The sequence below is a fragment of the Fomitopsis serialis genome, assembly GCF_022376445.1.
Source record: "Fomitopsis serialis strain Sig1Antser10 chromosome Unknown B0H18scaffold_53, whole genome shotgun sequence".
NCBI lineage: Eukaryota > Fungi > Basidiomycota > Agaricomycetes > Polyporales > Fomitopsidaceae > Fomitopsis > Fomitopsis serialis.
Window position 1 is genome coordinate 100,663 of NW_025955013.1, and position 25,981 is coordinate 126,643.

Below are 25,981 nucleotides of genomic sequence, written 5' to 3' on the forward strand. Positions count from 1 at the left end.
AGCCAATCTCACACGAAGGAGCCCTCTTGCGCCGCCGGGTCCGAGAATGAATCAATGTCGGACATAGCATCGCCTTGCGCTGGAAGAAGCACCCAGAACAATAAGCTGCAGTGCCGTCACTGCGGTGATATCTTGGGGATGAGGCGTTTGACTTTGCGTCCCGCGCGTACCGCCCGAAGGAGAGGCAGCAGCATGCAGGTATACAGGCCGCGAACCCTCTCATCAGGATCACAGATGGCCGGAAGGAGCTGCCCGGCCGAGTGGTACCTCCTGCCTGCCTGCCAGAAGAGAAAAAACCAGACGACATCTACCTGACACTGGCAGCCCGGTCTCTAACAGATCAGGCACAGCTGCCTTGTGCTGCAGGTGGTGCAGCTCGTGGACGACGCCTTGGTGCCGTGCAGCCGGACGTGCCCGCACAACCACCGAGCCACGCACCGTCCTGTCACGTCTGCCACGACACGGCGGACACGACATCTGTCAGCACCGCGTGCAACGCATACGGCGAGGAACCACAGAGGGACGAGAAAACCCCGCGCGCGCACGCCCACGCTGACAGAACGGCGAGCGCGGATCTCGTGCAGCGCGCGACGTCCGGACTGCGTGTCAGCGCGGGCACGCGCGCTGACCGAGCAAGAGGCAGGAGCTTGGAACTGTCTGGGAAAACATTCGCCCTGTGTGGATGGGGGCGCAGGATGCAAGCACGGAGACGAAACCGTGGTACAGCCAGGTGGGACGCGAATGGGGCGCGGATATCGGACGTGACGTGGGTGAAAACCTGAGAACATACCGGAGAAACAAAGGACGCTGACCGGTGGCGGTGACTTGATCCCAGCTTCGCGGGAGTGAAAAGGACAGGCGAAGGCAATATAGCTCAGTTCTGCGCGGACCAGGACTGCGTGACAAGGATTTGACAGACCAGGACAGCGGGGATGGCACATTGAAATCTGACCGTGACAGACTCCGAATCGAGTATAGCGGCCTACAACATAGGTCCGCAAGTAATGCGTAGCGCTTCGTCCAAAACCTAAGAAGCAAACTTCGTTAGTGCCAAAGAAACGCTACGGAAGCCAGCTGACCAAAGCGAAGAGAACAACATGCCGACGCCAAACTCACAGTACACCAGTAATCTCCGCACGTCGTCACAGACGCCTTCAGCCTAATACCCAAACGTGTATCCTTGGATAGTTTCGGGGTCGCGATCCAACGTCCGATATCCCCAACATCCCTCCTCCCCTCGATCCTCTGCAGCCAATCTCGCCTCGCCTCTGGCAGTCCGTAGGGCGGCCCCGCTGCGCGATCTGAGCGCAACAGGATCAGTTTGTCGTTACACCGTGCCATCTGCTTCAACGCTTGTTCCGTGATGACTCGGTAGGTCGCAGTGCGCGACTGTGAGACCGGGCTGACGATATCTTTTGCAAGTGCACGAGACCGGTTTGGGCAGTCGGAACAACGTTCGTCGTAGCGTCCGGGTCTATCACCCCGCGCACGATCGCGCTGAGATCCGGGAAGAGCTGGGTGACGCCGCTCATGCGCAGATGTGTCAGGGACGGCACTGATCCCAGGAATGCGACGAGATAGTTGTAGCAGTCTACTAGATGGAGACGCTTGAGGGATGGGAACTCCGGGAGCCTCTTGTAATGCGGTGCCTGCAGCCCTCCGCGAAGTACGAAGGTGTCCAGGATGGTCAGCTCTTCGAGCCGTGGGAAGTCGTGTCTGGCGAGGACAGATGGGAAGTGAGGTCCATATTGTGAGCTCAGCAGCAGCGAACCGATATGCAATGTGAAGGTTTGAAGATGAATGCTCGCGACCTGCATGACGCGGTCGAGGGCTCGCCTGAACACTTGGTCCCGCTCCGCCGTCAGCTCTCCTGCCGGCCATCCTCGCATCTCGTCCGGCAGTCTGCGCAGAAGCTCAGCCTCGTCCGCGGGGTGATACAGACGGTAGATCAGGGCTTCGCGCAGTTCCGAACTGCTCAGTGAGTCGGGCGGTGCGTACGAGTTCCTGTCGCTCGGTTCCTTGTGATGTGCGATGTACAGATGGAGGATACGCCGGTCCTCCGGAACGCGGCTTTCCATCGTATCCGCGAAGCACTTCAGCTCGTACGCCCCGTGTAGTGCAACGCTCTGAAGTTGCACTGGTCTGGAGACATCGGAAATGTACCTCGAGACGCAGGACAGTGATCGCCCTGTATAGCCACCGTCCGTGCACGCCAATGCGAATATCCGGATCCAGAGTTCCGCGGGACATCGGTCCATTGTGGCTTATTATCGCCTGCTACCAGTACACGTCAAACGCATTGCAATACTAGGAAGTCATTGAACTCACCTGCAGCTGAATGTCGGGTGGTCGTCGTCCGGGATCACGAGTACACGCAAGCTGTGTTCGGCACCTGGGACACGCTATATGCCACTTATGGGATTTGGATTGACTGCTTCTCATCGGCACCGATCATCCCCGTATTGTTGTGCCAGTCGGGGGCTGCATACCCTGTGTGAAGTCGCGAAGCCCCAGCAGAAACTGTGAGGAGTAGCCTTCCAGACGACACCAGCACCAAGTGAACCAAGTCGGTCGCGGGCTCGAAGGCATCGCAGGGGAATCGATAGAACTATCGCTGAGTAAGTAAGTAGGTCGATACACACGTGTACTAGATGGGCGTCTATCTGAGTGCTCTGCCACTGACCGTGACCACACCCTCCTCGACCTTTGCATGCTTCGCCCGTCGCGCATAGGGCCCCTACCCAACCTTTTTCCGTTGGGCTGTACTGTTTGGACACTGCCTGAGGTCCAGGATCGGTCGCAATTTGCTCGGTAGCCTCGGATGCAGAACACTGAGGAAGCAGATAGCGTTGGGCACCACCAGTGTCATAAGGGCTCGCAGTATGTTTATTCTGTGCTGACCTGTTCATTCCGTGGTGCGCCTGCGCTCTTTGAAGCATTCACTTCGTCTACTCATCTTGCCAGTGAATTGGTATTCATATATGCGTTCATATACACGACCGTCCGACGAAGTCACTCGTCTCTTCTCCGTCTGCAGTCTCGCAGCACCCGTTTTGAGAAATGCCGCCGCGCTCAGGCTATGTCTAGGACGAGCAGCGTGAAGGAATGCTCTCTGAAGGTCCATTCTCCGGTCCAGGCCGCTCTCTTCGTCTTCACGCTCACTTCGTTTTCCTTTCCCCACCCGTTCCGCGCTTTCACATCCTCATGCCACAGCTCGTGCTCCTCGACTTCCTTCGGGCCTCTCTAAAGGCTACCCGAACGGGTACGGTATAGGAACTGTCCTTGCTCCGATTCACCACGGCGATACGTACGCTCTTCTGGCCGGTTTCGGACGTGTGGAGGACCGCCGAGGCATCGAGATCCTTGGGCTGACCCTTCACCGAGGATATCCACTGCGGAAGTGTCTCGCCAGAGAAAGTCGGAGACGAGAGGGAGACGCGGATGGAGACCCCACCCCGCATGTACCGCGAGAAGAGATACAGCGGCCAGTAGATGGTCTGCCGGAACAGTCCAGTCGGGCTACGTTGCCGAAGTCAATCTTCAATCACCTCTTTTGCCTCACTGCTGTACTGACCTGGTTATCAGGGGCGAAATGACGTTTACGCTTTGCGCGATGCAAGCCATCTCGACGATATCCGCTTGCCGGACGAAGACGTTCAGCCAGGACGCCATCGCGAGCGCGTCGGCCAAGTCATAGAACTGCTCCAAGCCATTCTCCGGCGTGCCGACCGTCTCGTCCCACACACCGTATTCGTCGAAGGCAATGGTGATGGGTTTGCTGGCGGTCTTTGCGACTCGCTGCGATGGCAGGGAGTGGTACACACGGTGAGTGACGCACAAGATTTTCAGGAGAGATAGAGTTCGCTTACTGCCTTGTTGATCAGGCCCTTGCAAATCTCGATTGAGTACTCTGCGGCATCGGGACCATACACGGCGCGCCCGTACTCCTTCTCGATCTGCGATCGATCGCGAGCCCCGAAACCTGTGTACAGGTGTATGCTGCAACGTTCGCCGGCGTTCGGTGAGACCGCACATGCGCGGGCTGCAGGTGCCGACTCACCTGTGCAAGTCGACTTTGTCGACGAGCTCATCTAGGATAACCCCGTCCCAGTGGTTGAGCCCCGTCTCGCCACAGCCGACGAGCTTCACGGTGGGGTCGATGAGCCGGATCGCGTGTGCCCACTGGCGGGCTTTGGTCGCATATGCAGATGCGGTCTGCTGGCCGACTTGCCATTCGCCCCAGACTTCGTTCCCGAGGCCCCAGTATTTGACGTTGTGCGGTTCGTCCTTGCCCGTGTTCTTGCGCCGGAGATTGGCGTAGTAGCTGTTGCACCGTTGCTTCACTGAGCTGCAAGATACGGGGGAAAAGACTTACGTATCACCTGTTCCATTGCAGTACTCGATCCAGTGCAGGGCTTCCTCGAGGGTCCCCGTGCCCATGTTCAGAACGATGTAAGGTTCAATCTTGGCTACTCGGCACCACGCAATGAACCTTCGCACCACGGCGTCAGTTCTTCACTCCGAAGGTCGAGACATACTACTCACTCGTCCGTTCCGAACAGGTTGCTCTCTTCCCCGCCCCACGCCAGCTCCGGGCGTCGTTTCCTTTCCTCCAACGGCCCTATCCCGTCCTTCCACTTGTACGAGCTCACATAGTTGCCACCCGGCCACCTCACCATGGGCGTCGCTAGCTCGTCTCGCAAGACTTCCAGAACATCCTTCCGGAAACCCTCTGCGGTCAGGAGCTCTTTTGGAGTCTCGACGAACTGGTCTTTGGGGCAAGGATTGCGAGGCGTGTATGGGAAGTTCGTGGGGCCCGCAGGTAAGATGCCGCCGTAGACGCAGCGACCTAGGTGCTCCAGGAATCCGGAGAAGATCAGTGGAGAAACTGGCGCGATGGTCGCGGTGGGGAAGACGTCGAGAGCAGGCATGGTAGTGCGAGAGGCCGGGTACGTCGTACAAGGGCGTACTGCGGCGAGCAACCCTCGACGCTCTTGCTGACCCCTGTCCCTGTATCATTTCAGGTCTATCGCAACGAGCATCGGCAGCCATGACCTTGCTCTGGTCAGTGGTCATGCATCGATGCGTCTTTCAAGGACCACGGAGATTCTGCGGACCGGGAGGCGGCCCGTCGACCTCGAATGCCTGCCCCGTTGATGCGACTGGAGCGCCTATTTCCCCGCTTCCCCGCACTCACCCCGCATTCGGTGCCGTCTATGGAGGATTCGTTCGTCATTCGTAAGAGTCTCATCTTCCTCGTCTATGGCGAGCCAACGTTCACTCATAACAATCCTGCAGTATGCTATACTGTCGTCTCTGCAGCAGAACGTAGCCGCGTTATCCGTCTGTCAGTCAAGGGTCCTGATCTATCCTCTGTATGGCAATGGTTTATGGTCACGAGGCATCATGTCCATGCATATCCCGGGCTCAATAAGTCATTCGGCGGGCTGGCTGCGATCACACACCCATGATGCGTACAACGCGCAAGTCCCGTCCCTGATCGGAATAGCACCCACCCACCGATGATTGACTCTGTGGAAGTTGACTTCAATATAAAGGTCATGAGGGGGACTTGTTGCCTACGCAGGAGACGGTCGGCTTCTCCCAGCCAGTTTGGTCTCTCGCGATTCTATTCCACACTACTCATTCACGATGCCGGTCTCGCCAAAGGTTCGTGGAGGCAGCATTGGTGACACACGCTCTTCTGAGGATTAAGAATGCTCTAGGTTTACACTTGGCTCTGCGGCCTATTCGCGGCACTGGGGTCTGTGACGTTTGGGTATGACCTCGGTATCATTGCTACAGTAGAGGTGAGTCGCAGCGCAGATGCTAAGTTAACTTTGGACACTTACGCATGACTTGTCACAGTCCAGCGACGACTTTCTCTTGAAGACGGGGAACCCGACCGAGACCCAGCTGGGACTTATCACAGGATGTCTCTGTTGGGTGCATTCGCATCGTGAGCACGCCCGATGCTCGCATCCTCATTAGCGTGACCGAGCTTGCCAGGAACATTTACGTCGGATCCTTTGCCGACACCTTCGGACGCCGTCTGACGATCTTGGCCGGCTGTATCGTCTTCCTCATCGGCGGCGCGATCCAGACAGCAGCACAGAACATCGGTTACATGTACGGCGGGCGATTTCTCGCCGGGATGGGCATCGGCATGTTGGCCATGCTCGCACCTTTGTACCAGGCTGAGATCGCGCACCCGAGCATCCGTGGCCGTCTGACGACGCTGCAACAGTTCATGCTCGGAATCGGTTCCTTGATTGCATCCTTCATCGGGTACGGGTGCTACCATGGCTTGACGGGCCAGGCGCAGTGGAGAGTTCCGCTGGGTAAGTGGTACTGTTCGTTGAGTGTCGTTCGCTGAGAAGGCCACTTCATCCTCAAGGCATCCAGTTGCTACGTACGTCTGGATTAATTCAGAATACTGGCCGTGCATTGATCCATTTTAGCTGCTATCCCCCTGGCCTTCTTCATCCTGTGAGTGGAGCGAAACCTCAGAACGTTATTTTTTTACTGACATCTCTCGGCAGCCTTCTCCCCGAGAGCCCCCGGTTCCTAGCTATGAAGGGCGTGACCAGAGGCGCTGCTTGTACTCGGTCGGCTTCATGCACACGGGGACATCACGGACCCCTTCGTCGTGAGCGAACACTTGGAGATCCTCGAACAGGTGCGCGTCGGACGCGAGAGACGCGCGAGTCTGGAGGCAGCTCTTCGGCATCCCAAGCAACTTCAGACGTCTCGTTCTCGGTGTCGCATCCAGTTCAGGTACGGCACCACATCCTGCCGTGTCAGCAATCAGGCTGACCTCCTCGCGCTCCAGCATCAATGACCGGCGTGAGCTGCATCCAATACTACGCGCCGACGATCTACGCGAGCATCGGGATCGACACCTCGACCACGCTCGGGCTGCAGTCCGGCAACTCCGTGATGCGCTCATCGGCGAGGTGCTGTGCATCTGGTACATCGACCGGCTCGGCCGGCGCAAGGTGTTCGTGTGGGGGAACGCGCTCTGCGGGCTGACGTTCGTCGTCGGGACGATCATCATCGCGCGCTTCCCCGCGGGCTCGAATAACCCGAACGCGAGCAGGGCGTTCGTCGCGATGACGTGGTTGGTGAGCTTGTGGCGGTTCTTTTGTTTTGTGAGAGTATGCTTACTCGGAAGCAGTTCAACTTGGTGTTCTCGGCGTGTTGCGGACCTCTGTCGTGGGCGGTTAGCTATGTATATGCAATCGTTGTCGCTCTACGTCTCATCGAGGGTGTTGTGTAGATTCCTGTCGAGATGTTCAACAGCGCAACCGCGCTAAAGCTACAGCGATCACGTCCTCCGCCGCATGGATCTCAAACTGTACGTTATGCATCCGTGCACCCTTGTACCTTTGTCCTGACTCCTGGCAGTCATGATCGCGCAAGTCAGCCCTCCCGCATTCACCACAGTCGGTAAGTCCCCTGCACAGCGGACCGCGATTCAGTCGCGGTTCTGACTGCGCGTGATCCAGGCTGGAAGTTCTACCTCACCTTCGCGATCTGCGGCTTCACGAACGCGCTCTTCTTCTGGGCCTTCCTCCCCGAGACGAGGGGCATCCCCCTCGAAGGTATGTGTCTCCTCCGATCCTCCTCGACACTATCCTCACAGCGCACGACACAACAGAGCTCGACAGCTACTTCGAGAGCGTGCCGGTCTTCGTTCCTGGCTCGCACGTCGCGCTCAAGGACCCCAATGAGCGCGAGGCGGAGCTCTATGAGGGCAAGGTGCACGTCGCGGGCGCACCAGTTCAGGAGAAGATGGATAACGAGGAGATCGAAAAGGTGTGAGAGCTCGGTTGTTCGGGATGCGGTGGTCACCCTCTCTGCCCGGGTTTGTGGGTATGATGCACTAGGCTGTAGGGCCAAAGATGTACGATAGTGCTGCGTTGACGACAATACATTTCCTCGCTAGCTTTTCGGAGAGAACCCCGCTACTTCCGAGACCGCTGATTGTTTGTGCAATGTTTTTGCGGGTTGTTCAAAGTGGGCGGTCTATTCCCGAGCATAACCTACCCGACATACCTTCTCTTGCTTCCCAAAAAATTACAAGGACAACGTAATATGACAAGAGCGAGATTCGAACTCGCGCCCTTGTTCCGTGCGTGTCGTTCCGATCACCTGGTGGGCATTCTATCCCCGCCACGCCTACTCCTCCCGCCGTCGTCCCGCCACCTTCACTCGGCATCTCCTGCCACCTCCGCCGCTCTTCCCGCCACCCTCGCGCGTCCCGCCACCCTCGTGCCCGTCGTCGTCCCGCCACCTTCGCGCCACCCGCCCGCGCCACCCTGCCCGTCCCTCCGGCCATTCCCGCTCACCACCACCGTCGCGTCCGTCATCGTCATCGCGTCGTCTCCGTCACTATACCCGCGCTCGGTGCATGGCGGGTACCCTTGTCACGGGCCGAGTCTGCATCGACTCCCGCCCCTCGGTTTGACTTTGGACCCGGCACTTGGTCGGCGTCCGCCCGTACGTGTATCATCGCCACACACCGACAGCATGGCAAGCGCCCGCACGACCTGAACAAGGTGAATTATCCCCGTTGCTCTCCATGTCTTACCCCTGTTGAAACTTCGTCAGGCTAATAATCAGGCCTCGACAGACCCGTGAAAACCTTTGAAGCCCAACATGAGGCTGCAAGTCTTCAAATCGACAAATCGACGTAGTCGGTGCCATGCGGGGACCGATTACATAAGCACATCCATACATAGCAGTCCGGCGTCCGCCCTCGCGCCAGCCGCTCGCGCTCGTCCCTCCGGCCATTCTCGCTCACCACCGTCGCGTCCATCCCCTCCGGCCATTCTCGCCCACAACCACCGTCGCGTCCATCATTGCGTCGTCTCCCTCACCGACGTGTATGCCATCTTCGCATGTGCGCGTGGTCTCGCGCCCGATGCGCGCCAAACAAGCCACACCGTGTCCTCGCGCTCTCGTCCGTTCCCGTCCATGCGCCGCCCGCGTCCGCAAAGACTCCCAAGCAGTCCTTGGGAGTCTTGCGCGCGCCGCGTACCCGAAACACACCGTCCGCCCATTGTGCTGACGAACGCCACCCGCCGACACAAGCGGAGCTCCTGCCACAATCGGTCGCCCACCTCCTGATCCACCACCACCACCATCGCCGCGGCGACCTTCCAACCATCCCTGCCATTGTCCTCCCCTCTCCCTCATCCTGCGCCATCGCGGCATTCTCGTGACTAACTGGCAGCGGCGGGGTCCGCGCTCCCTCTCGCACCACCCGCCTGCGCCACCCGAGATGGCGACCGCCCGCCACGTTCGTGTGCACCCTTCCCTCCCCACGACGCTCTGCCCGCCGCGCGTGCCGTCCTGCGCCACGCCGTCTTCGACCCCGCCTCCACCTTGTCGCCAGATGCTTCCTCGCGTGCACAGCCAGTTAGCGTCCTGCACGACCGCCTGTCCTTCACGACGCACTGTTTGTTCGTAGAGTAGCGCCGTAAGGAATCCGTATGCACGAATGACATCCCACCCCGTCTGGTGCCCGCCCACCTTGCTGAACCTTGAACAGTGTTCCCTGCACAATGCTCGACGACGACGCGAAGATGATCGCAGGCGCCTTTTCTACGACCTGCACGACGCATGCCCAACCCTCCTCGCCCTCGACCGTGTCCCCTTTCTGCCCACTGCCACCGTCCACACCCACACACCCACGGGCGCGCGCGCGCGCGCACGTCGCCTCTACGTCATGATACGTCACACGCAACAACGCCTGCGCATTGTGTCGCGCCGCCCCGCCCACTGTCCCCGCCCTCTCGTCCGCCCCCCGCCCGTGGGCATGCGCCGCCCCCGCCCATGGGCTTGCGCCGCCACTATATAAGGCCGCCTGCCCGCGCATACATCCACAATGGATCCTGTAACAATCCCCCACGACTGCCTCCCCGCCATTGCCCGCGTCCGCATCTCTGCCGGCAGGTACGACTACTTCGACGTCCTCGCGGTCGTCGCAGAGGACATCAGCCACACCGCGCTCTGGGCTGTGGACAATATCGAGGGACACCCTCTGTCCATCATCAATGATGTCCTCCTCCAACTCAACGTCTGCTCGCTCAACGACCTCACGCTCACCAATGTCGACGCGTTGATCTGCACCTCGTCGCAGCTCTCGTCACACATCCTCTCTGGCTGGTCACACCTAAACCGCCTTGCCTTTGTAGGGTGTGGCTATATATCTGCCTGGCTCTCACTCCTCCGCGCCGGCGCCTTCCCCGCCCTCGATCTCCTCGTCGTCTCGCATTCTGACTATAATCTCGACACCCTCGCCGACGCCCTCTCCACTCGTGTCGCCACCCACCTCCGGCGCCCTCTCACCCTCCAGCTCACTCGCGCAGGCCGATTCAGCCCTCTTCCCGCCGGTCGAGCTTGGTCCCAAGTCCTCACTTCCGTTAGCGAGGTTCTCTGGGAGTCGTGCTCCTGCACCATGTCCACTCGATGCTGGCTGCCATCCTCCGAGTCTGACGATGACCCATCTGACGAGGGCGATGTGTTTCGCCACAACCGTGACGACGAGGACAACGGTTCATGCAGCTGCTGCAGTGAAGGGCACGAAGGCGGCAGCAGCTGCTCCGAAGGCAACAGTGGCGGCGACGAAGACAATAGCAACACAGATGACAACACGTCTACTGACGACAGTGACTCTGGCGACAGTGAAAGCAGCGCTGACGAGGATCCTGCGGTGATGCCGCCAGCCTGGCAAGACTCGTGGCGCCTCCAGCGGGGTGGCAGTCGTTATTAGGTGCATCACATCGTAGTTATTGCTGTTGCTCTGCAAGGCGTAGTCATACGCCGAACACCACTCTGCACCTGTTTATACAACCTCGACTGCAGTCGCCCTGCTCTTGCTGCTATACCTATGCGTGCGCACCGCACACGCCAAATATAGTTACTTGCCCTGCATCATGTAATTGCCGCCCCTCCTTTAAAGACTCCCAAGAGGTCCTTGGGAGTCCTTACGAATACCGAGGTGCGATCCAGCCAAAACTACGATGCATTTGTTTACCCCGAAATGGTACAGAAAATAAAAACCAACAGAGGGCAGGGCGACGCGCACAGTAGCTGTCTCTGTCATGGCCCCGTCTACCGCTACGACCCAGACGTGAGCAGAAGAGAGGCCAGCCATAGGTGTGGAGGAGGACGTAGGGCACGGTCACATGATATTTTGCTGTGTTCGCTGCTTTGCCACGTCGCCGACCTTCTCCTCAGCTCGCCCACACTGTGTTCTTGTGGCCTGCGCGCGTTGAATGTCTGCGTCGGGGATAGGCCCGGGTGATGCATCCGCCGCTTGTCAAAGGAGCATTGATGTACTGCATTGGCCGTATTCTGGGTTGGGCCACCCTCAGCTTCGTCTCGTACTAGCACCCTTCAGCACCCCCTCGCCGTTGTTTCAATCCCGCCGCCCCTTTGATCCATCCGCAGACCGGCGACGACGCAGCAACCATATGCGCAGCGGCGATGCGCCGCGGCGGACGCTCAGGGTGGGCACGCCTCCTCCTAAGCTGCTTCTGCTGGCGGCTCACACGAATCCACTCACACTCGTTGCCATTACCACGCCCGGGCCTACCTTTTCTGTATGGCGATTGCGCGAGAGCGGCGATGCATGTGCTCATGCCAGCTGCATGCAACTCAAAAATTGCGAGCGACACCTTGCAGGTCGCCATTTGCTTCGAATGAGACCCCTTGTATATTCTACTCGTTGCTGTTGTTGCAATCCTGTATTGCTGAGCCTTGTAGCGAAGGACGAGCGTGGTAACAACCTTGCGGCGTCCGCGTCAAGTTTGAATCCATTGGCATGAGCGTGAGGAGGCGCACTGCCGGCACCGGGCCGCACCGAGGATATGCTTTTATGGAAAGTGCTTCATGGGCTCGCCGCTCTGCGCTCTCGCTCTCTTCTCTCCCACTCACTTGGTCTCTGCTCGCATCACCCCCATCGCACCAATGGCTGGTCCTCATATGACTCAGGAAATCACTGCTGAGCAAGCTCGACAGTACGAGTTGAACGCCATCAAGGTTGGCCAACCGCTCGCTATCCCCTTCTCATTACAGCCCGCCACCGCGCAGTCCACAAATGCTCGCACGATACCGGCACCGGCTCCAGCAAGTTTTCTTCATCTTGGTGCAATCTGTTGCTGATGAGTTTTCAAGGGTGTGATCGGCGCTGCAGTCGTCCACCATCCTCAACTCGTCGTCATCCAGGGTACCCCAGGAACCTTGGTGCGGTTTCCTGCTCGCAGTCTTTCATGCTCTTGGACATTGATGGTGTTCTAGGTGCCCGCAAAGCGAACTGGGGCGGATGAGCCCACATCCGAGACGAAAAAGGCAAAATCAAAGGCTTCTGCTACCAATTCGACGAAGGTGGGCGCATATATGCATGTGATTGAGAGTTCTCACAACAGAGAATGGATAAGAAGGGCAAGAAGAGAGCGAGTTCGTCAGCAGGGAAGTCGAAGGGCGCCACAGGGAAGTCACAAGATACTGCGATTGCAGTCGAGTCACAGGTAAGGGCCCGCACATTCGTATGGATGGGCGCATATAGTCAATGACTTTGCGAGTAGGTCTCTGAAGATGCCTCGTCATCCGAGGACGATGATGACGAGCCTGACGACACTCCAGACAACGATTCCGACGAGGATGCTCCGGTACTGGTCAAGGCAAAGGTAGCCCACGAACCACCACACCTGCATACGCCTCATAGTGATCACTGACTCCCTCGTTCTTCAAAGCGAGGCAAGAGTTCAAGTGCGAACGGTAAACAAGCTGGGCTCACTTCGGGTGGAGGAACAGTTACAGAACAAGTAGGATCTCCTCATCTCTTTCGGTAGCCACAGTTTGGAGCTCATGATTGCCAGGCCCTTGCCTTCGAACAGCTTCGGTTGAGCATGCACGCCGCAAACTGCACGATCCAGGCGGCCACGGCAGACCTCGCCATCAGGTACACAAACTTGCAGTCTCAGCTCTCCAACTCGGCCACCAACAGGGTAGCGACCCTTGCGAGGGCAACAAGGGACCATTTAAAAAGTCTCGTGCTTGCCCAACAGCTGGGCATGCGAATCCCCGAGCTCAAGTTGCCGCCGATTGCTGACCCCGTTGCTCCGGATCTCACCGGCCTCTTGGGCAACATGACCCCCTACACTTCTACCTGGTTCGACTTGGGCGGAGCTCGTCCTTCGGCTAATGCGGAGGTCACTGCCCCGGCTCCTCGCTACCTTGCCGCTTCGACCCTTCCTGGAGGCTCTGGAGCTGGCGATGCTGGGCCGAGTTCCAGTGACTCTCTGCAGGGTTAAAACACTCCCAAGTCTGCTGGCTCGCTTTCGGTTTAGAGTGCAATCCGCTCGGACGCTTTCCCTGCTGCAATGGACTTGCCTGTGGCTTCGTTTTCCCAGTCTGTGTCTCTTAAATGTCTCATTCGCTTTTGTACTGCAGTCGCCTCACCTCCTCGCTTTTGTACTGCTGCCTCGCATTCTCACGGTTGTTCATCTCTTTTCGGACTAGCATAAATCCATGCATGTAATTGGGTGGTTGTGCGGAACCCTAGTACGAGACAGTGTATTACAAAACTTTGCCATTATCTGCCTTTGAAGAGAATGAACCTAGAATGGCAGCGCAGCCAGAGGCACTGGGAGAGGTGGCGAAGCAGCAATGAAATGGCCCACATGAACGCTGGCGCAAGCAGCAAGAAATTCTTCTTCGTTCCGAAGAGCTGGGAGAGAGATACCGAGGAAAAGGGAGGCAGGATCGGGTGCGACCTTCATGAGGGTCTTCATGGACGCGCGAGCGTTCTTCTTCAGCAGGCGCTTTTGGTATGCTGTGCCGTATTTCTTCTTCTTCTAGAGCGGCGGTGAGTCGTCCCACTGCCGTGTGGCAATGACAATGCTAGACTCACCCAAGCGTTCATGCTGAGAGCTGCAGCGACTCGCGGATCTTCGGCATGGTATGATGTGTGATACAGGTGGCCGGTCAATCCCGACTTGGTGTATCTGGAGGCCAGTGAATTGCGGAGATAAGACACAAACTTGAAAATCTAGACTTACTTTCGGTACGCCTTGCCATCGGCGTAGCACAAGAAGCAGCCTCCACTAGGCCATCGCTTCCTCACTCTTGCACTCGTCCAACTCTCACCCTCCTCCCAGAATCGGAACACTTGATTTCTTGTCGTGTGATATACCCTCCTGTACTCGTCACTGGTCAGCAGGCAGTGCTTGAGAGCAATGAAGTCTCGCATACTGGTGATCAGCCATTTCATGAGGTAGGAAGGTCTTGCCCATCATGTCCGCCTTGGTTGTAGGGTCATGGTGGCAGTCGATGCATTCACGAGATGCTTTCACCCGATGTACGCTCATGACCATTCTACAAGAAGTGTTAGTATATAGATCAGGTGTCAGGAGGGGCTTCGACTCACTGCGCATACGAAGCTGCCATGACATCGAGGGGCACGAGATCCAAATCACCGGTGTCGAGCTCTTCGAAAGTTCCGGGTGTTGAGTCTGTTTCGCTCGAGCTTGGATCAGCCGCGGTGTCGAGCTCGTTCATCACAGGCTCAGTGGAGATCGTATCCGTGACGGATGCCACAGGGACCGCCGTGACAGTGGGAACTCCAGAACTGATGTTGCTCGTGGGTGCATCTGCTCGGCGGCAAGTCAGTGAAGCATATATCAGCGCCAAAGTCGAGCACAAACATGTCAGGGCAACGCGAAGCAGAGGAGACCCCTGCTCAAGCAAATTTGCCTTCGCTAGCCTTTCGGCTGTGGTCTGACCAGCTGAGGTTTGTTCCAGAGTCGTCACTGATGCAGGGTGCACCTTCTCCCACTCTAGCTTTGCAGCTTTGACACGCTTGTCCAAGATCTGCTTCCGTTTTCGGGAACGAGTGGTCGAGAGTGTGTTTGCGGCCTTTTTATACCTCTCCCACTTCTCGGTGAGAGTGACCCTGTCTGAGTGCGCAGCGATGCAATCATCCACTTTGTCTTCTTTGCTACCTCGCAGCAGCGAACCCCCAATGGCCGACTCCAGTGTTGCTTTCAATTCGTCAACCTCTTGGACTCGCTTGGACCTATCAGGATGCGCAAAGAATCTCTGATACTCGTCGTCAGCCTCAAGCTCGGCTTCTGTAAACGTTGGTGGGATGAACACGCTCGTCTAAGAAGACACAAAATTTCAGTGGCAGTAATCTCGGAGAGCGGCGAGAATCACCTCAACTGCAGTATCTTTTACCGGGAGTATCGGCCCAGTTGTGCGGGCAACGGAACTTGGGACTCCATTGGCACCCAAGTGGCTGAGTTCCGCGGGCGCCATGAGTCTCACATTCTCATGCAGTGCAGGCTGCCTGATCCAAGTGAGCTCCTTGCGAGAGACCAGGGCCTCACCGGTCCGGAGACCGACAACATCTTTGCCGGCGACACTCTGGACGTAGTGCCTGCGCTGCAATGACCGAGTGGGTGGAACAGCAGCAGCCGAGAATGGCCTGAACGTACCAAGGTAGGATTTTCCTCGTGGCCCATACCCTCCCGAGCGACCTCAGCACCGAACTCCTCAAGCATGTCTTCCGCAAAATCCCGTCGTAAATTGTAGAGTTTGGGATTTACTAACAGCTAATGAGCAGCGGTAATTCCTGCAAACATGCCAACTTACAGAAGCCACATTCCTGAGCAACCTTTTTGAAGCATTTCTGCAGGGAAGACGACCTCATCGGCTCGCTTTCGTGGACCCCTCTGCCTCCAGGCATTCCCTTGCAGATTAGTGCGTGGTCCTTGAATTCTGGCCGAACCCGCAGCTCAAATGCCTCGTCGTTGCAGACGTCTTGCCAGGTTGAATGGTAGAGCATGCCGCGGAGAAAGAGATTGATGACGATGAGCAAGCCGATATCGAAAACAATGTTGAGCGGAGATTTAACCGGCCGAAAGATGAACACAATCCTACCCTGGCAGTGAGTCGGGGCAACACACAACGTTAGGCAAGACCACTCACGTTTTCCCCTCGCCGGAATTATGGCCCTTCAAGTTGTTGATGTGTAGCTCGATCTGCCATTGCATATAGCCCTGCCTTGTGAGTCGAATGATATCCTGTGTCATATCAGAACCGTGATTCGGAGGCAACACTCGCACAGCATACCCCGATTTTCATGTATTGACCAGCTGCCTTGTATTTCGGATTGGAATGTCCAATCGAACCAGCACGACAGCCAGTGAGAAAGCAGAGTTTCCACGCTACATCAAGCTGGTTCGCCTGCAAAGGTTGCCATCAAATCATTAGCTGCGTGCTCATGGTAGTTCGGATCTGATCGCCAAACCCACCAATAGAGGATCCTTCGCCGTCGCATAGAGTCTCTCAGTGACGAGACGCATCTCTAGTCTACCGAACCCTTCTTGAACGGGTCGGTGTCGCTGCAGGTTTAGTTCTGTCTGGAGAAATGCGATATGCTGTGGGATGTCTATTGACCATTGCCGAGCATCGAGACTGACATAGTGGAACTTACCTGGTAGAGGCGTGCATACAGACCTTCGGAGAGAAGTTTAGCCCCTTCAGGATGATTCCGATACACCTGTATGCCGACCAAATCAACGAGTGGTGCCAGTGGGAAATGATCAACAGATACTGTACCGAGTGCACCATGACGTCTTTCCACTGTGAAAGGGTGGAATAGGTCACATTTGTTTGTCCCTGTTCCTGGCGGAGAGCTGCTGGATCAACGAATCGCGCGCGAAGTGAAAGAAAGTTCTCGATGTGGTCTAGGTTAGTATACCAACAACTTGAATAAGTCTCACATGCCACGACATCATGGGTGGTCCCGGGCTCCCTAACCAACTTACCACCAATGTCTTGTAGTCTCCAGGAGTCATCAGCCGAGACCTGATATTCTTGTGCAATATATGCTTCGAACGCCGCCTTAAGATGTGCACGCCGCTTCTGCAAGCTGTAAGATGCGGCGTCGTATGTGCTGGATCGCACGGACATATCCTGTGCCCACGACACAGAATCTGCATTTTTGGCGACCTTCTCCAGCCAGTTGTATCGTGACCCCATCACGAGAAGTCAGGGCATGAAAGCCGCGGGGGACTTGCGCTTGCGAGATGATGGTGGTTTACAAGAAAGACGGGTGTGCGCCTGCCTGATGATCGGCGGGCAGGCGTATGTGTCGCATTACGTCACCCTCGGCGGCGGTACCTACTACATACCATGGCCGCGCCACCCTATGGTCAGTACTGGTTCGTCCACATCGGTCTTTGGCACGGGAAGGAGATCTGGGCAACATTCGTTGACTACATCCGCCAGCTTAGGTTAGAATTCGACCTCTTTCATAAAGAGGCAGAAGCAAAAAGGAGACTTGACAAGAGGGGGATTCGAACCCCCGCCCTTTCGGACTGGATGGAGGTATAACCTGATTCCAGCGCCTTAGACCGCTCGGCCATCTTGCCATGGGTCAGGTTGCGTAAATAGTTGTATATATACAGTCAGGTTGTCACGACGTCGGCTGCCATGGAAGGCTACATGAGGCACCCTCGTAAGTACATCGTCTTACTCAGGTCCTACTTCAGCTTCAAGCACTGGCAGCTGTAATTATGAACTTGGCACATGGAGCGCTGCAGAGTCGTAGAACAAATGTTTCAGTTTGATTTTGTAGCTTCTATACTATCCGCGAATAAGTACATTGTACGTAGATCCTAGTGTCCGTGTAGGAGAAAAGGTGATACTACATGCAGTCACAAGCTCATTAGCCAAATTGTGCGAGCAGTGTGTTGGTCAATAAGTATTATAGGGCAGTGTCCGTAGAGTTCAGTCCATCCGAATGAGCGTATATATCACCGTGAACGAGTTTTCGTAGAGAGCGCGTAGAGAGCCGGGGAAATGCCTGCGCGGGCGCTGCCCAAGGGGGCGTGGTCGGCTCGTAAGGTGTTTTAATCTTGACGGTCGAGAATGGTCATCAGCCCTGGCACGCCGCGCGCGCGTTCGATAGAGGGTGGCAGCTGCGGGTCGGGGCGGTCCGAGCGGGCGGCGGAGGCAGAGTAGTGGACCTGTGAAGCACGGCGGTGAGCAGACGCACATACGCGGAGAACCGACCGCACGCACATGGACTTTGAACGCCCTGCCGTCGTGCCGCGGGCCGCATACATGACACGACCACCTACAAGCAATGCACAACGTCAGTCACACATACGCCCACAACGCGAAAGGAGCTACGCACTGTTCATCCACGAGGACGTTCGCGCCGATCAGCTGGGCCTCCTCATACAGCGACGCCCGCGCGAGGCGGACGAGCTTCGCAGCATCAACGCCGTCTCTGCACTCAAACGTGTCCTCCCGCTCGAGCGGCACCCGCTTCGTGGAAAGCACCCCCTCTCCCCAGAACCGTGCGTCCGTGAAGGGCTCGTCGCCCGAGTCGCTGCGGATGTGATTCTGCGCAGCGCGTTTGCGGTGACGGCGCAGGCGGACGATAAGGCTCGCGACGTCGGCCATGGACTTGAGGGGCATGATGGCGAAGCTTGTGAGAGACGGCGAGGGCGAGCGAGAGAAGCGGGCGCGGAGGGGCGAGGACGGCGGGGTCGAGACGGAGGTGGGGAAAGACATCGCGGCGCTGGCAAAGAGAGGCTCGAAGAAGAAGAATGGAGGGAGAGATGGGAAAGGTGCGAAGCGGGAGCTGCGATGATATAATTATCATTTGAATCCTATTCCGTGATCATCATCCGCCGCGGCCGGCGCTACATACGTTCGGCCGCAATCAATCTGCATGGATCGTAGCCACGCCCAACGCCACGCCTCTCTGCAGCGCCCAGGCGCTTCCGCCCCTGTGTCTGCCGCCCATCCGCATCCGCCGCAATTACACCGCAGCTCAGCTGCAGGTTGAAAGCAACATTTGACTCTCGTGCGTGGCCGTGAAAGTCAAGCGCAGCCCTCTGGGTACGCAGTCTCCGTTGCCGACCAAAAGGAGGTACTTCCGTTCTTGAAGGGGCTTCGCAAACCAGCGGTCTATCAGACGGGCTAGAACTCCCGATGTCCCCGGCAGAACTGCCCACCTTTAAAGGACCTTAGCGAACAACATGCGGCAAACATGCCTCTCTCGACCCAGGGAGCCCGTTCCTTACGAAAACTGGCGGATTTGAAGGTCGCAAGCCAGAGTCCTTAACAAACAGAAATAGACATTTTGGGCCAACGCCTGATTCTCCGTCCAGACATACGCATTGATTGGCAACCATGGCCAGATCCGTATCCAGGCATCTCAGTAGTGAGAGTACTTGGCTTGGTCGTCACCTGGGACGGCTGTTGCATCATTACGACGCACCACGCTGAGGGGACTCTGCAACAACAGGCGCAGTCTAGAACATGTCGCTCCTCACTCGGCAATCCCTCCCCATTCCTCAAACTCCTCTTTGACAGGAGCCTTCGATTTTGACTTGCGTATCTTCGCCGCGACGAGGTCACTCCCTGCCTCAACCTTCTGCAGCCCAACCATCGTCTCGTTGACTACAGGGCAAGATCAGAACGAGACCACAAATACTGAGCATAATGAAGACGTACAATTCCCCGTGAGCATATCATCCGCGATGGACACGGCGCCCGACGTGATGTATCGCGTCGACACGCCACGCGCGACGAGCGGCTGCGCGAGCAATCCCTTGAGCTTGGCCTTCAGACCAGCGACCTTCGCGTCCGAGTATTTCCGTTGCGCTTTCGACGGGACGCTCTCCTGCTCGTCTCTGAACGGCCTTGAAATCAAGCCAAGTTGCGTCTGGAAAATATGCACTCACGTCTCCAGCCCCGAATCCAGCTCGATCTCCATCGCCTCCGCCGCCTCCTTCAGCCAGTTGATGTCATGCTTCTCCGTCCTGACCTTATGCTGTGCTACGTCGATCTCCCGCGCGAGCTGCACCCGCGCCTTCAGCCTGTCCAGCATATACAGCTCCACCGGCATCTCCGGGATCTCGTCCTCCTCTGTAGCCATCCGACGCTCTATCAGTCATCAGCACGCCAAACAACGGTGAGGCAGACGCACCCCTCTTGAGGCTGCCCATGAGCGCGCGGACGACCCGCCGCTCGTCCGGCGCAACCATGAGCAGGCTGAAGCCCTTGCGCGCGGCGCGTGCGGTTCGCCCGTTGCGGTGGACGTACGCGTCGGCGGTGCGCGGCACTTGGTAGTGCACCACGTGGTCGACGGCGGGGACGTCTAGTCCGCGCGCAGCGACGTCGGTCGCGAGGAGGACGCCGCGTGCTGTCGACTTGAACCTGCGGCGTAGGTTAGTGGGCGGTCGTATGCGAAGGGGATTGATAAAAGGCAGAGACGCACCGGTCGAGGTTCTTGAGTCGTTGTCTCTGCTCGAGCTGCGAGTGGAGGGGAAGGCGGGGATGTCGAGGAGGGACATGGTCGGAAGGAGCCGCCGGATGCCGTCGATGGAGGAGAGGAAGACGAGCGTGCGGCCGGGGTAGCGCAAGAGGAAGTAGTACAGATACGCGTCCTATGCATGGCGTTCAGGTCGAAATCAGCTTACGAGGAAGCGGGCGAACGTGTAGACGGACCTTGTCGCCCGAGAGACACCCGATCTTGCTCTCCTGCAAAGTGGCGACGGCACCGCCCTCCGGCGCGATGTCGATCACCGCAGGTGTAGGATCCCGGAAGTCGAGCCTCATCAGGAGATCGTCTACAACTCGTGTCAGGAAGCTATGTCGAGAGGTGCTACCGAACGCCAGTGCATACCGAGTGTAGATGCAGGCTTGCCCTTCTTCCGCCTATTCGATCTCGAGGGCCTCTTGAGGTTCTTTTGAAGGTCCTTACTGAGTGTAGCACTGAACACGAAGGTCTGCATCTCGCCCTCTACACCCGCCTTGCTGTCTTCCGCCTCTCCGGCTTCGTCTTCGTCATCTTGCGAGCCAGACGTGGGCTCGGGCTCGATCTCATCATCCCTGAAATCGCATAAATGTCAGGAGGCGGGTGAGGAGACGAAGGAATTGGGGTGTTTACTTGCTTTGACGGAGCGTGAGCCGGAGGATGTTCTCCATCTCGGCAAAGTGCCCCGTCTCGATCATCCGGTCCGCCTCGTCCAGCACGAGGAACCGGAGCTTCTCGATCTGACCTGCGAGCTCGTCGTCCTGCAGCACGCGACGTCGCTCAGCTGAGCGCTAACGTGGTACGAGGAATGGACTGTACCTCTTGTATGATGTCCCACAGCCGGCCGGGCGTCGCGACGAGCACGTCGACACCGCGCGAGAGAAGCCGGCGCTGCTTCTGTGCGGACATCCCGCCGACAATGGCAGCGACGCTCACTGGGGGTGGGCCGCTCCGCTGCTTCGCTTCCTCGCTGGTCGCCGTCTTCTTCTCCTTGCTCTTACCCTTCTGTTTCCCGTTTCCCTTGCCCTTGCCCTTCCCTTTGGGATTGGCGGAGGGAAGCTCAGGCTCATCCTCTTCTCGCTTGACGTCGACTGACGGGACGTTGACGGGGTTCAGACACGCATTCAGGTGGGAGGAGACCTGCAGCGCGAGTTCGCGGGTGGGTGTGAGGACGAGCGCTCTGACGGGTCTGCGCTCTTTGACTGATGAAACAGAGACGGATGCATGTTTGAGAAGGTGGTCGAGGATGGGCAGGCCGTACGCGAGGGTCTTGCCGGAGCCCTGTAAAAGCACAGATGGGTTCATGTGGGCAGATGGATGGAGACGCACGTACTGTTTCTGCGACACCGACGACGTCCCTGCCCGAGAGGGCGAGCGGGAGCGCTTCGGCTTGGATAGGCGTTGGGCGAGTAAAGTGTTGCGCATACAAGGCCTTGGCGAGTTGTTGGTGAAGGGAAAAGGGCGACCAGTCGGGGAGCATGGTCTCGGCTGTGAGGAGTGCTCGGCAGGTGAGAAGTTGTAAAATAGTAGTAGGGGAGTTGCCTACCATCGAAAGGTGCGTCCTGTGCGTCCTCCACCCGTACAACGTCCTCCTTCGGCGTTGATGCATTCCGTGCGGGAGACGTAGAAGATCCCGCAACCGGTTCCTCAGCCGCAGGCACATCTTGCACGTCCGCTACATTGTTTCCTTCATCCACGATTGCTCCTGCAACCTAGCACGTCTCTTCATCCATCCATCCGTATTCTTTGTGCCAACACGACTCACCTTGAACTTTATGATCTTCCCTGCCTCCGTCTCCTCATACACAACCTCCACATCAGAGACCTCCTCCAGCTCAAGCATTCCGTCAAATGCTCCCGCAGCACTGGTTTCCCTCGGACGTGCGACAGCCTTCCATGGGAGCTCGTCGACGGAGAGGTGGGCCGTCTTCGCCTTCTTGCGGGCGGCGAGTTTGGAGGGCTTGACTTTGCGCTTTGTGCCCGCGACGATTTTTGAAGCCATAGTCACAGAGAACGGGACAGCAATGTTGGAATCTGAGGCCAGGCCCTTATAAGCGTGTTCAAACTGGCAAGTAGACGGTCGAATGTGAGCAGGTAAGTAGTACTGGGTACCAACTGCTGGCAGTGGGTACGGTACATTTTGCGATCGTAGATCGAGATCTTGTGGTAGCGCGACCACGTGATCTGTGCATCTGGATCTCAGTGGCGCCAGGCGGTCAGCGCTTCAGCACCGAGTGACGAGTCGTCGCAACTTCAAGTTGGTAAACCACCACCACCGGTACCGAACTCGATATCTTGAATCTTATGGACGTGCAGGGATGGACGACTTCACATTACTTTTCTCTGGGATACTCTAGCTTGTTTCTCCCACCCCTGCCAGCGTGTGCTCCCAGCCTGATCTCACCAAGCGACGACGCGCCGACACCGTAGCTTCAATCCGATGATGATGCTAAACAAGAGCGAGACCAGCGCAGCGCGCCGCCTGCTTCAGTGCACGGGGCTCGGGCTCTACCCGAACGACATCTCGTCCAAGTTCGCGCCGCGGGCGACCCGCGCACAGGGCAGTCGTGGACCAGGTCGCGCACTGGTGTGAGACGCAAGGGAGTGAGGACAAGGTGGAGTGAGTCCCAATCTTGTACTTGTATGAGGCGCGTCTGCCGGAGCAGAGTTGCAGCTATTCGCAATACTAGAGCGATCGTACATATATATGGCCGGGGCTTCCTTGCGGACTTTGAGACCGCTTTGCTCTCGCTGGAGTGCCGTAGCCATTGCCATTGCAGGGCAGCTGCAACAGAAGGCTGATAAATTGGCGTTCCGATCATATGTACATCGCTCGGGGGTGCTCACTCATACGCCTGAAAGAGAGAATACGCATGTTGATGCAGATGGCATGTCCCAGAGATCGTCAAAGGCTCTGCAAAGCGTCAGGTAAGTGTCTGGAGGATGATACGAAGCAGCAGCATTGCGAATGCGACCGACTATGTGTTCATACCACTGCTTTTGCTTCGGCATATCTGGTTTCTAAATGTGATAATTGCCTTTCTAACGTCTTGCTAGTCAGACTGGGGACACATGCTTTTCACTGAACCCACCATTAGTCGGTCTCTCATTGTCATGATCATGCCGGAGCCCTGCAACTGCGAAAACTACTCGCACCACGACTACGACACCATGACCAGGTGACAAGCCGATCGCATTATGTTCCTCAATGAGTCACCTATCTGCACAAGGCATGGGACAGGGAAGATGACCCCGTCTGGTACGTTACAGACTGCTTCCGGTTGTGACTTTAAATTGTTCTCTCACCTACTCTCATCTAGACCTATACCACGCCTAACCGCGGCTTCGGAGTCGACTCCGCCCTTCTCCCGGGTGTCGACAAGCCCATAGAGAGGACTCGGAGCGGGTGGCCATCTGGGCACCTATGTATCTCAACACTATGTATGCAATTCGTTCTACCGCAAAACATCAAGACCGTACGCACCTGCAACAGTCGGACAAAGAAGGGCTTTCGGTGCCCATAGGTTGATATCGGCCACCTACTGGCACGTGGGCGCCCATCATGAAAAGTTGAATCATGTTACGCCAGGACGGCCAGTGGCGCTGTCAATGTGTCTAGATAACGGTGATGGTCGCACACAGATGCTGCTGGTATGTGTCATAAATCGGGCCATAGGTAACTCAATCTACACCCGAAGCGACATACGATGATGGGATGGTCAGAGTTGTATACAGGTTCAAACCGTGACCCCGATTGGCCGGTAACCCCCAACGGGTCGTCCTCCATAGTATCAGGAGATCATAAGTATGAACAAAAGGAAAATTCTGCGCAGACATCCGCTGACACTGCCTCGGGGGTGGCCTGGCGCACCTCCAATTTGAAAGGTGGCCCGGTACCGACACATCGGGGGTGTAACTGTAAGTCTGTAACGCCAACAATCTGTGTTTTACAACAATCAAGCTCAAGTGCCAGTGGGCTGACGTGCCACTTGCGACGGCTTGAGCACTCAGTGGTACATGCGGTGCACCTTGAGGCAGTAACCAACCATCGCACCGTCAAGCTTCAAGCTTCACTGCCAGTTCCCATATCGCAAGCAGCACACGGGCGGACTGCGAGTCTCATGACTTACCTGCAAGAAAGAGGAAGTCTAAACCAAGGCAAACTTCGCATTTATCCCCCTCCTGCTACCCCGGCTACCTGTGGCGATGTGACAGCCGAGACAGCTTTAGGCGACCATCATGAACGCAGGTCCCGTCGGACAGTAAGTATATTATGGGAAGCCTTATTGCACCTTTACCTACTGAATACTGATTCTGTCTGTCGAGGAGAACGCTAGTCAAACGTCGGGCGTCGCTCGTCGTTGAAAAGAACTTGAAGACGACGTCCGCGATGCCATGCGCTACAGCCGCCTTTGTTCTCGCCACGCAAGACGTCGGGCGCCTCGCGAATCGCGACTTAGAAAGTGAATCACGAAGGCCAAAGAAGACCATTCACGAGCATGTCTTGGACGGTGGAGACTGTGCCTACATTCTCTGGCAGATTACTCGCGACAGGAAAGAGACCCCGGAAACTGGAAATGTCATTTCTTCGCGCTCACATGTACGTTTGGTTGCTACACTCACAGCCAGCATGCCTCTGCTTATGCTGTCTTCCTTTGTATCGCTCAACGCCTCTACCCTGTCAAAGCATGGCCTCCTTGGTCTATAAAAGACCTCAATTTTCTGCTGGGTCCTTAGGCTCCTCGGTCCTTTCACCCTAAACACCTCGCACTCCTTCGCCCTTCCGCTCACTCCCTCTTCTGTCCTTCAACATGTTCTTCTACAAGGCTGTCATTACCCTCGCCCTTGCCGTGTCCGCGCTGGCAATGAGCATTCCTCGTGCCATCAATTCCACTCAAGGCTCGTACATCGAGATCGCCTCCACGACTGTGAGGTCCGAGCCTTCCTGGTTGTACGGTACTCAGACTGGTGACGGTAAGGCTGCACGCGTCCGATGTTGTGGATATTTCAGCTGAACGTCATGGTTGCGTCTAGCTACCTGGTACGAGACCGGCCTGGGTGCCTGCGGTATCACCAACACCAACTCGGATTACATTGTGGCGGTGTCTGAGAACCTCTTTGATAACTACCCGTAGGTTCCCCATGATTTTGCATTGTATGGAACGCAATTGTTAAGTCGACTTACAACAGTGGCTACACTGGCGGCAATCCGAACAACAACCCCGTCTGCAACAAGCAGATCACTGCCTCTTGTACGTCTCCCTATACTCTTGCTCGTATCACAGGCTCATGACATGCTGCGCATCCAGACAACGGCAAGTCTGTCAAGGTTACTGTCACCGACCGCTGCACCGGCTGCGCCACCACGGACCTCGACTTCAGCCCGTCGGCGTTCCAGCAGCTCGCAGACCTATCCGTGGGCCGTCTCCATGGCATGACCTGGGTTTGGTCGTAGACACGGCCTTCACGTCCGCGCCCGGGCGCCGCCCACGTCAATCCCCATAGATCTCCTCGTCTCTCAGCATCCCCGGTCTCAGCGCGACACGTAATTATTTATCCTTTCTTTATGAATTCGGTCTTGTCGGTCTAGAAAGTCTCGGCGCCCGGGGCGCCCCTACTCCCGCTGCT

The 25,981-nt window shown here is 57.1% G+C and overlaps 9 protein-coding genes and 1 non-coding gene across 10 annotated transcripts; 4 read left to right on the forward strand and 6 right to left on the reverse strand.

Moving 5' to 3' along the window:
* Positions 1-852: 852 nt before the first annotated feature.
* Positions 853-2,656, reverse strand: B0H18DRAFT_1017729 (uncharacterized protein). Its single transcript, XM_048029325.1, has 4 exons — positions 2,329-2,656; positions 1,433-2,277; positions 1,225-1,412; positions 853-982 (listed from the first exon to the last, which is right to left on the reverse strand). The coding sequence occupies exons 2-4, from the start codon at positions 2,256-2,258 to the stop codon at positions 875-877; spliced, it is 1,122 nt and encodes a 373-aa protein (XP_047891394.1). The 5' UTR covers positions 2,259-2,277; positions 2,329-2,656; the 3' UTR covers positions 853-874.
* Positions 2,657-3,072: 416 nt separating this feature from the next.
* Positions 3,073-4,931, reverse strand: B0H18DRAFT_1085868 (glycoside hydrolase; the record flags this gene model as incomplete). The annotated part of the gene is made up of 7 exons (XM_048031969.1): positions 3,073-3,243; positions 3,267-3,519; positions 3,575-3,798; positions 3,870-3,999; positions 4,061-4,324; positions 4,376-4,492; positions 4,546-4,931. 7 exons carry the CDS (start codon positions 4,929-4,931, stop codon positions 3,073-3,075), a joined length of 1,545 nt encoding a protein of 514 aa, XP_047891395.1.
* A 721-nt stretch (positions 4,932-5,652) lies between these two features.
* B0H18DRAFT_1095440 (general substrate transporter) lies at positions 5,653-7,824 on the forward strand (the record flags this gene model as incomplete). Its single annotated transcript, XM_048032417.1, has 13 exons — positions 5,653-5,670; positions 5,727-5,810; positions 5,869-5,946; positions 6,002-6,341; positions 6,591-6,679; positions 6,720-6,777; positions 6,833-6,936; positions 6,957-7,124; positions 7,178-7,222; positions 7,303-7,357; positions 7,408-7,449; positions 7,509-7,604; positions 7,661-7,824. The coding sequence occupies 13 exons, from the start codon at positions 5,653-5,655 to the stop codon at positions 7,822-7,824; spliced, it is 1,341 nt and encodes a 446-aa protein (XP_047891396.1).
* Positions 7,825-9,539: 1,715 nt separating this feature from the next.
* Positions 9,540-10,963, forward strand: B0H18DRAFT_1017765 (uncharacterized protein). The gene has a single exon (XM_048029326.1). It carries the CDS (start codon positions 9,893-9,895, stop codon positions 10,778-10,780), a length of 888 nt encoding a protein of 295 aa, XP_047891397.1. The 5' UTR covers positions 9,540-9,892; the 3' UTR covers positions 10,781-10,963.
* A 961-nt stretch (positions 10,964-11,924) lies between these two features.
* Positions 11,925-13,540, forward strand: B0H18DRAFT_1017769 (uncharacterized protein). The gene is made up of 7 exons (XM_048029327.1): positions 11,925-12,138; positions 12,187-12,255; positions 12,310-12,396; positions 12,450-12,539; positions 12,597-12,698; positions 12,765-12,836; positions 12,891-13,540. Exons 1-7 carry the CDS (start codon positions 11,980-11,982, stop codon positions 13,323-13,325), a joined length of 1,014 nt encoding a protein of 337 aa, XP_047891398.1. The 5' UTR covers positions 11,925-11,979; the 3' UTR covers positions 13,326-13,540.
* Positions 13,541-17,127, reverse strand: B0H18DRAFT_1017777 (uncharacterized protein). Its single transcript, XM_048029328.1, has 14 exons — positions 16,636-17,127; positions 16,511-16,576; positions 16,329-16,454; positions 16,147-16,260; positions 16,003-16,097; positions 15,667-15,950; positions 15,510-15,619; positions 15,229-15,456; positions 14,718-15,174; positions 14,441-14,663; positions 14,266-14,388; positions 14,073-14,210; positions 13,925-14,018; positions 13,541-13,868 (listed from the first exon to the last, which is right to left on the reverse strand). The coding sequence occupies exons 1-14, from the start codon at positions 17,056-17,058 to the stop codon at positions 13,632-13,634; spliced, it is 2,718 nt and encodes a 905-aa protein (XP_047891399.1). The 5' UTR covers positions 17,059-17,127; the 3' UTR covers positions 13,541-13,631.
* Positions 17,128-17,360: 233 nt separating this feature from the next.
* Positions 17,361-17,450, reverse strand: B0H18DRAFT_t117. The gene has a single exon. It is a non-coding gene; the product is annotated as a tRNA-Leu (tRNA).
* Positions 17,451-17,581: 131 nt separating this feature from the next.
* Positions 17,582-18,677, reverse strand: B0H18DRAFT_1017780 (uncharacterized protein). Its single transcript, XM_048029329.1, has 3 exons — positions 18,218-18,677; positions 18,103-18,157; positions 17,582-18,047 (listed from the first exon to the last, which is right to left on the reverse strand). The coding sequence occupies exons 1-3, from the start codon at positions 18,598-18,600 to the stop codon at positions 17,931-17,933; spliced, it is 555 nt and encodes a 184-aa protein (XP_047891400.1). The 5' UTR covers positions 18,601-18,677; the 3' UTR covers positions 17,582-17,930.
* A 417-nt stretch (positions 18,678-19,094) lies between these two features.
* B0H18DRAFT_1017788 (P-loop containing nucleoside triphosphate hydrolase protein) lies at positions 19,095-22,478 on the reverse strand. Its single transcript, XM_048029330.1, has 11 exons — positions 22,119-22,478; positions 21,900-22,065; positions 21,687-21,853; positions 21,173-21,634; positions 20,987-21,114; positions 20,723-20,928; positions 20,545-20,666; positions 20,024-20,483; positions 19,779-19,962; positions 19,549-19,727; positions 19,095-19,494 (listed from the first exon to the last, which is right to left on the reverse strand). The coding sequence occupies exons 1-11, from the start codon at positions 22,353-22,355 to the stop codon at positions 19,364-19,366; spliced, it is 2,442 nt and encodes an 813-aa protein (XP_047891401.1). The 5' UTR covers positions 22,356-22,478; the 3' UTR covers positions 19,095-19,363.
* A 2,686-nt stretch (positions 22,479-25,164) lies between these two features.
* B0H18DRAFT_1120878 (plant expansin) lies at positions 25,165-25,808 on the forward strand (the record flags this gene model as incomplete). The annotated part of the gene is made up of 4 exons (XM_048034224.1): positions 25,165-25,327; positions 25,388-25,484; positions 25,544-25,605; positions 25,663-25,808. 4 exons carry the CDS (start codon positions 25,165-25,167, stop codon positions 25,806-25,808), a joined length of 468 nt encoding a protein of 155 aa, XP_047891402.1.
* Between the last annotated feature and the right edge of the window lie 173 nt (positions 25,809-25,981).

Coding starts and splice junctions, on each gene's coding strand:
- B0H18DRAFT_1017729 (XM_048029325.1), bottom strand. CDS start 2,258: ATGGACCGATGTCCCGCGGAACTCTGGATCCGGATATTCGCATTGGCG. Junction 983..1,224: donor GGATCGAGGGGAGGAGGGAT/GTTGGGGATATC, acceptor CCTATGTTGTAG/GCCGCTATACTCGATTCGGA.
- B0H18DRAFT_1017765 (XM_048029326.1), top strand. CDS start 9,893: ATGGATCCTGTAACAATCCCCCACGACTGCCTCCCCGCCATTGCCCGC.
- B0H18DRAFT_1017769 (XM_048029327.1), top strand. CDS start 11,980: ATGGCTGGTCCTCATATGACTCAGGAAATCACTGCTGAGCAAGCTCGA. Junction 12,540..12,596: donor CGATTGCAGTCGAGTCACAG/GTAAGGGCCCGC, acceptor CTTTGCGAGTAG/GTCTCTGAAGATGCCTCGTC. Junction 12,837..12,890: donor GAGGAACAGTTACAGAACAA/GTAGGATCTCCT, acceptor CATGATTGCCAG/GCCCTTGCCTTCGAACAGCT.
- B0H18DRAFT_1017777 (XM_048029328.1), bottom strand. CDS start 17,058: ATGGGGTCACGATACAACTGGCTGGAGAAGGTCGCCAAAAATGCAGAT. Junction 16,577..16,635: donor AAGACGTCATGGTGCACTCG/GTACAGTATCTG, acceptor GTCGGCATACAG/GTGTATCGGAATCATCCTGA. Junction 16,261..16,328: donor CGGCGAAGGATCCTCTATTG/GTGGGTTTGGCG, acceptor CAACCTTTGCAG/GCGAACCAGCTTGATGTAGC.
- B0H18DRAFT_1017780 (XM_048029329.1), bottom strand. CDS start 18,600: ATGTCTTTCCCCACCTCCGTCTCGACCCCGCCGTCCTCGCCCCTCCGC. Junction 18,158..18,217: donor AACGTCCTCGTGGATGAACA/GTGCGTAGCTCC, acceptor CATTGCTTGTAG/GTGGTCGTGTCATGTATGCG. Junction 18,048..18,102: donor GCAGGGCGTTCAAAGTCCAT/GTGCGTGCGGTC, acceptor CGTGCTTCACAG/GTCCACTACTCTGCCTCCGC.
- B0H18DRAFT_1017788 (XM_048029330.1), bottom strand. CDS start 22,355: ATGGCTTCAAAAATCGTCGCGGGCACAAAGCGCAAAGTCAAGCCCTCC. Junction 20,929..20,986: donor CTCACGCTCCGTCAAAGCAA/GTAAACACCCCA, acceptor ATGCGATTTCAG/GGATGATGAGATCGAGCCCG. Junction 19,963..20,023: donor CATGGGCAGCCTCAAGAGGG/GTGCGTCTGCCT, acceptor GGATGGCTACAG/AGGAGGACGAGATCCCGGAG.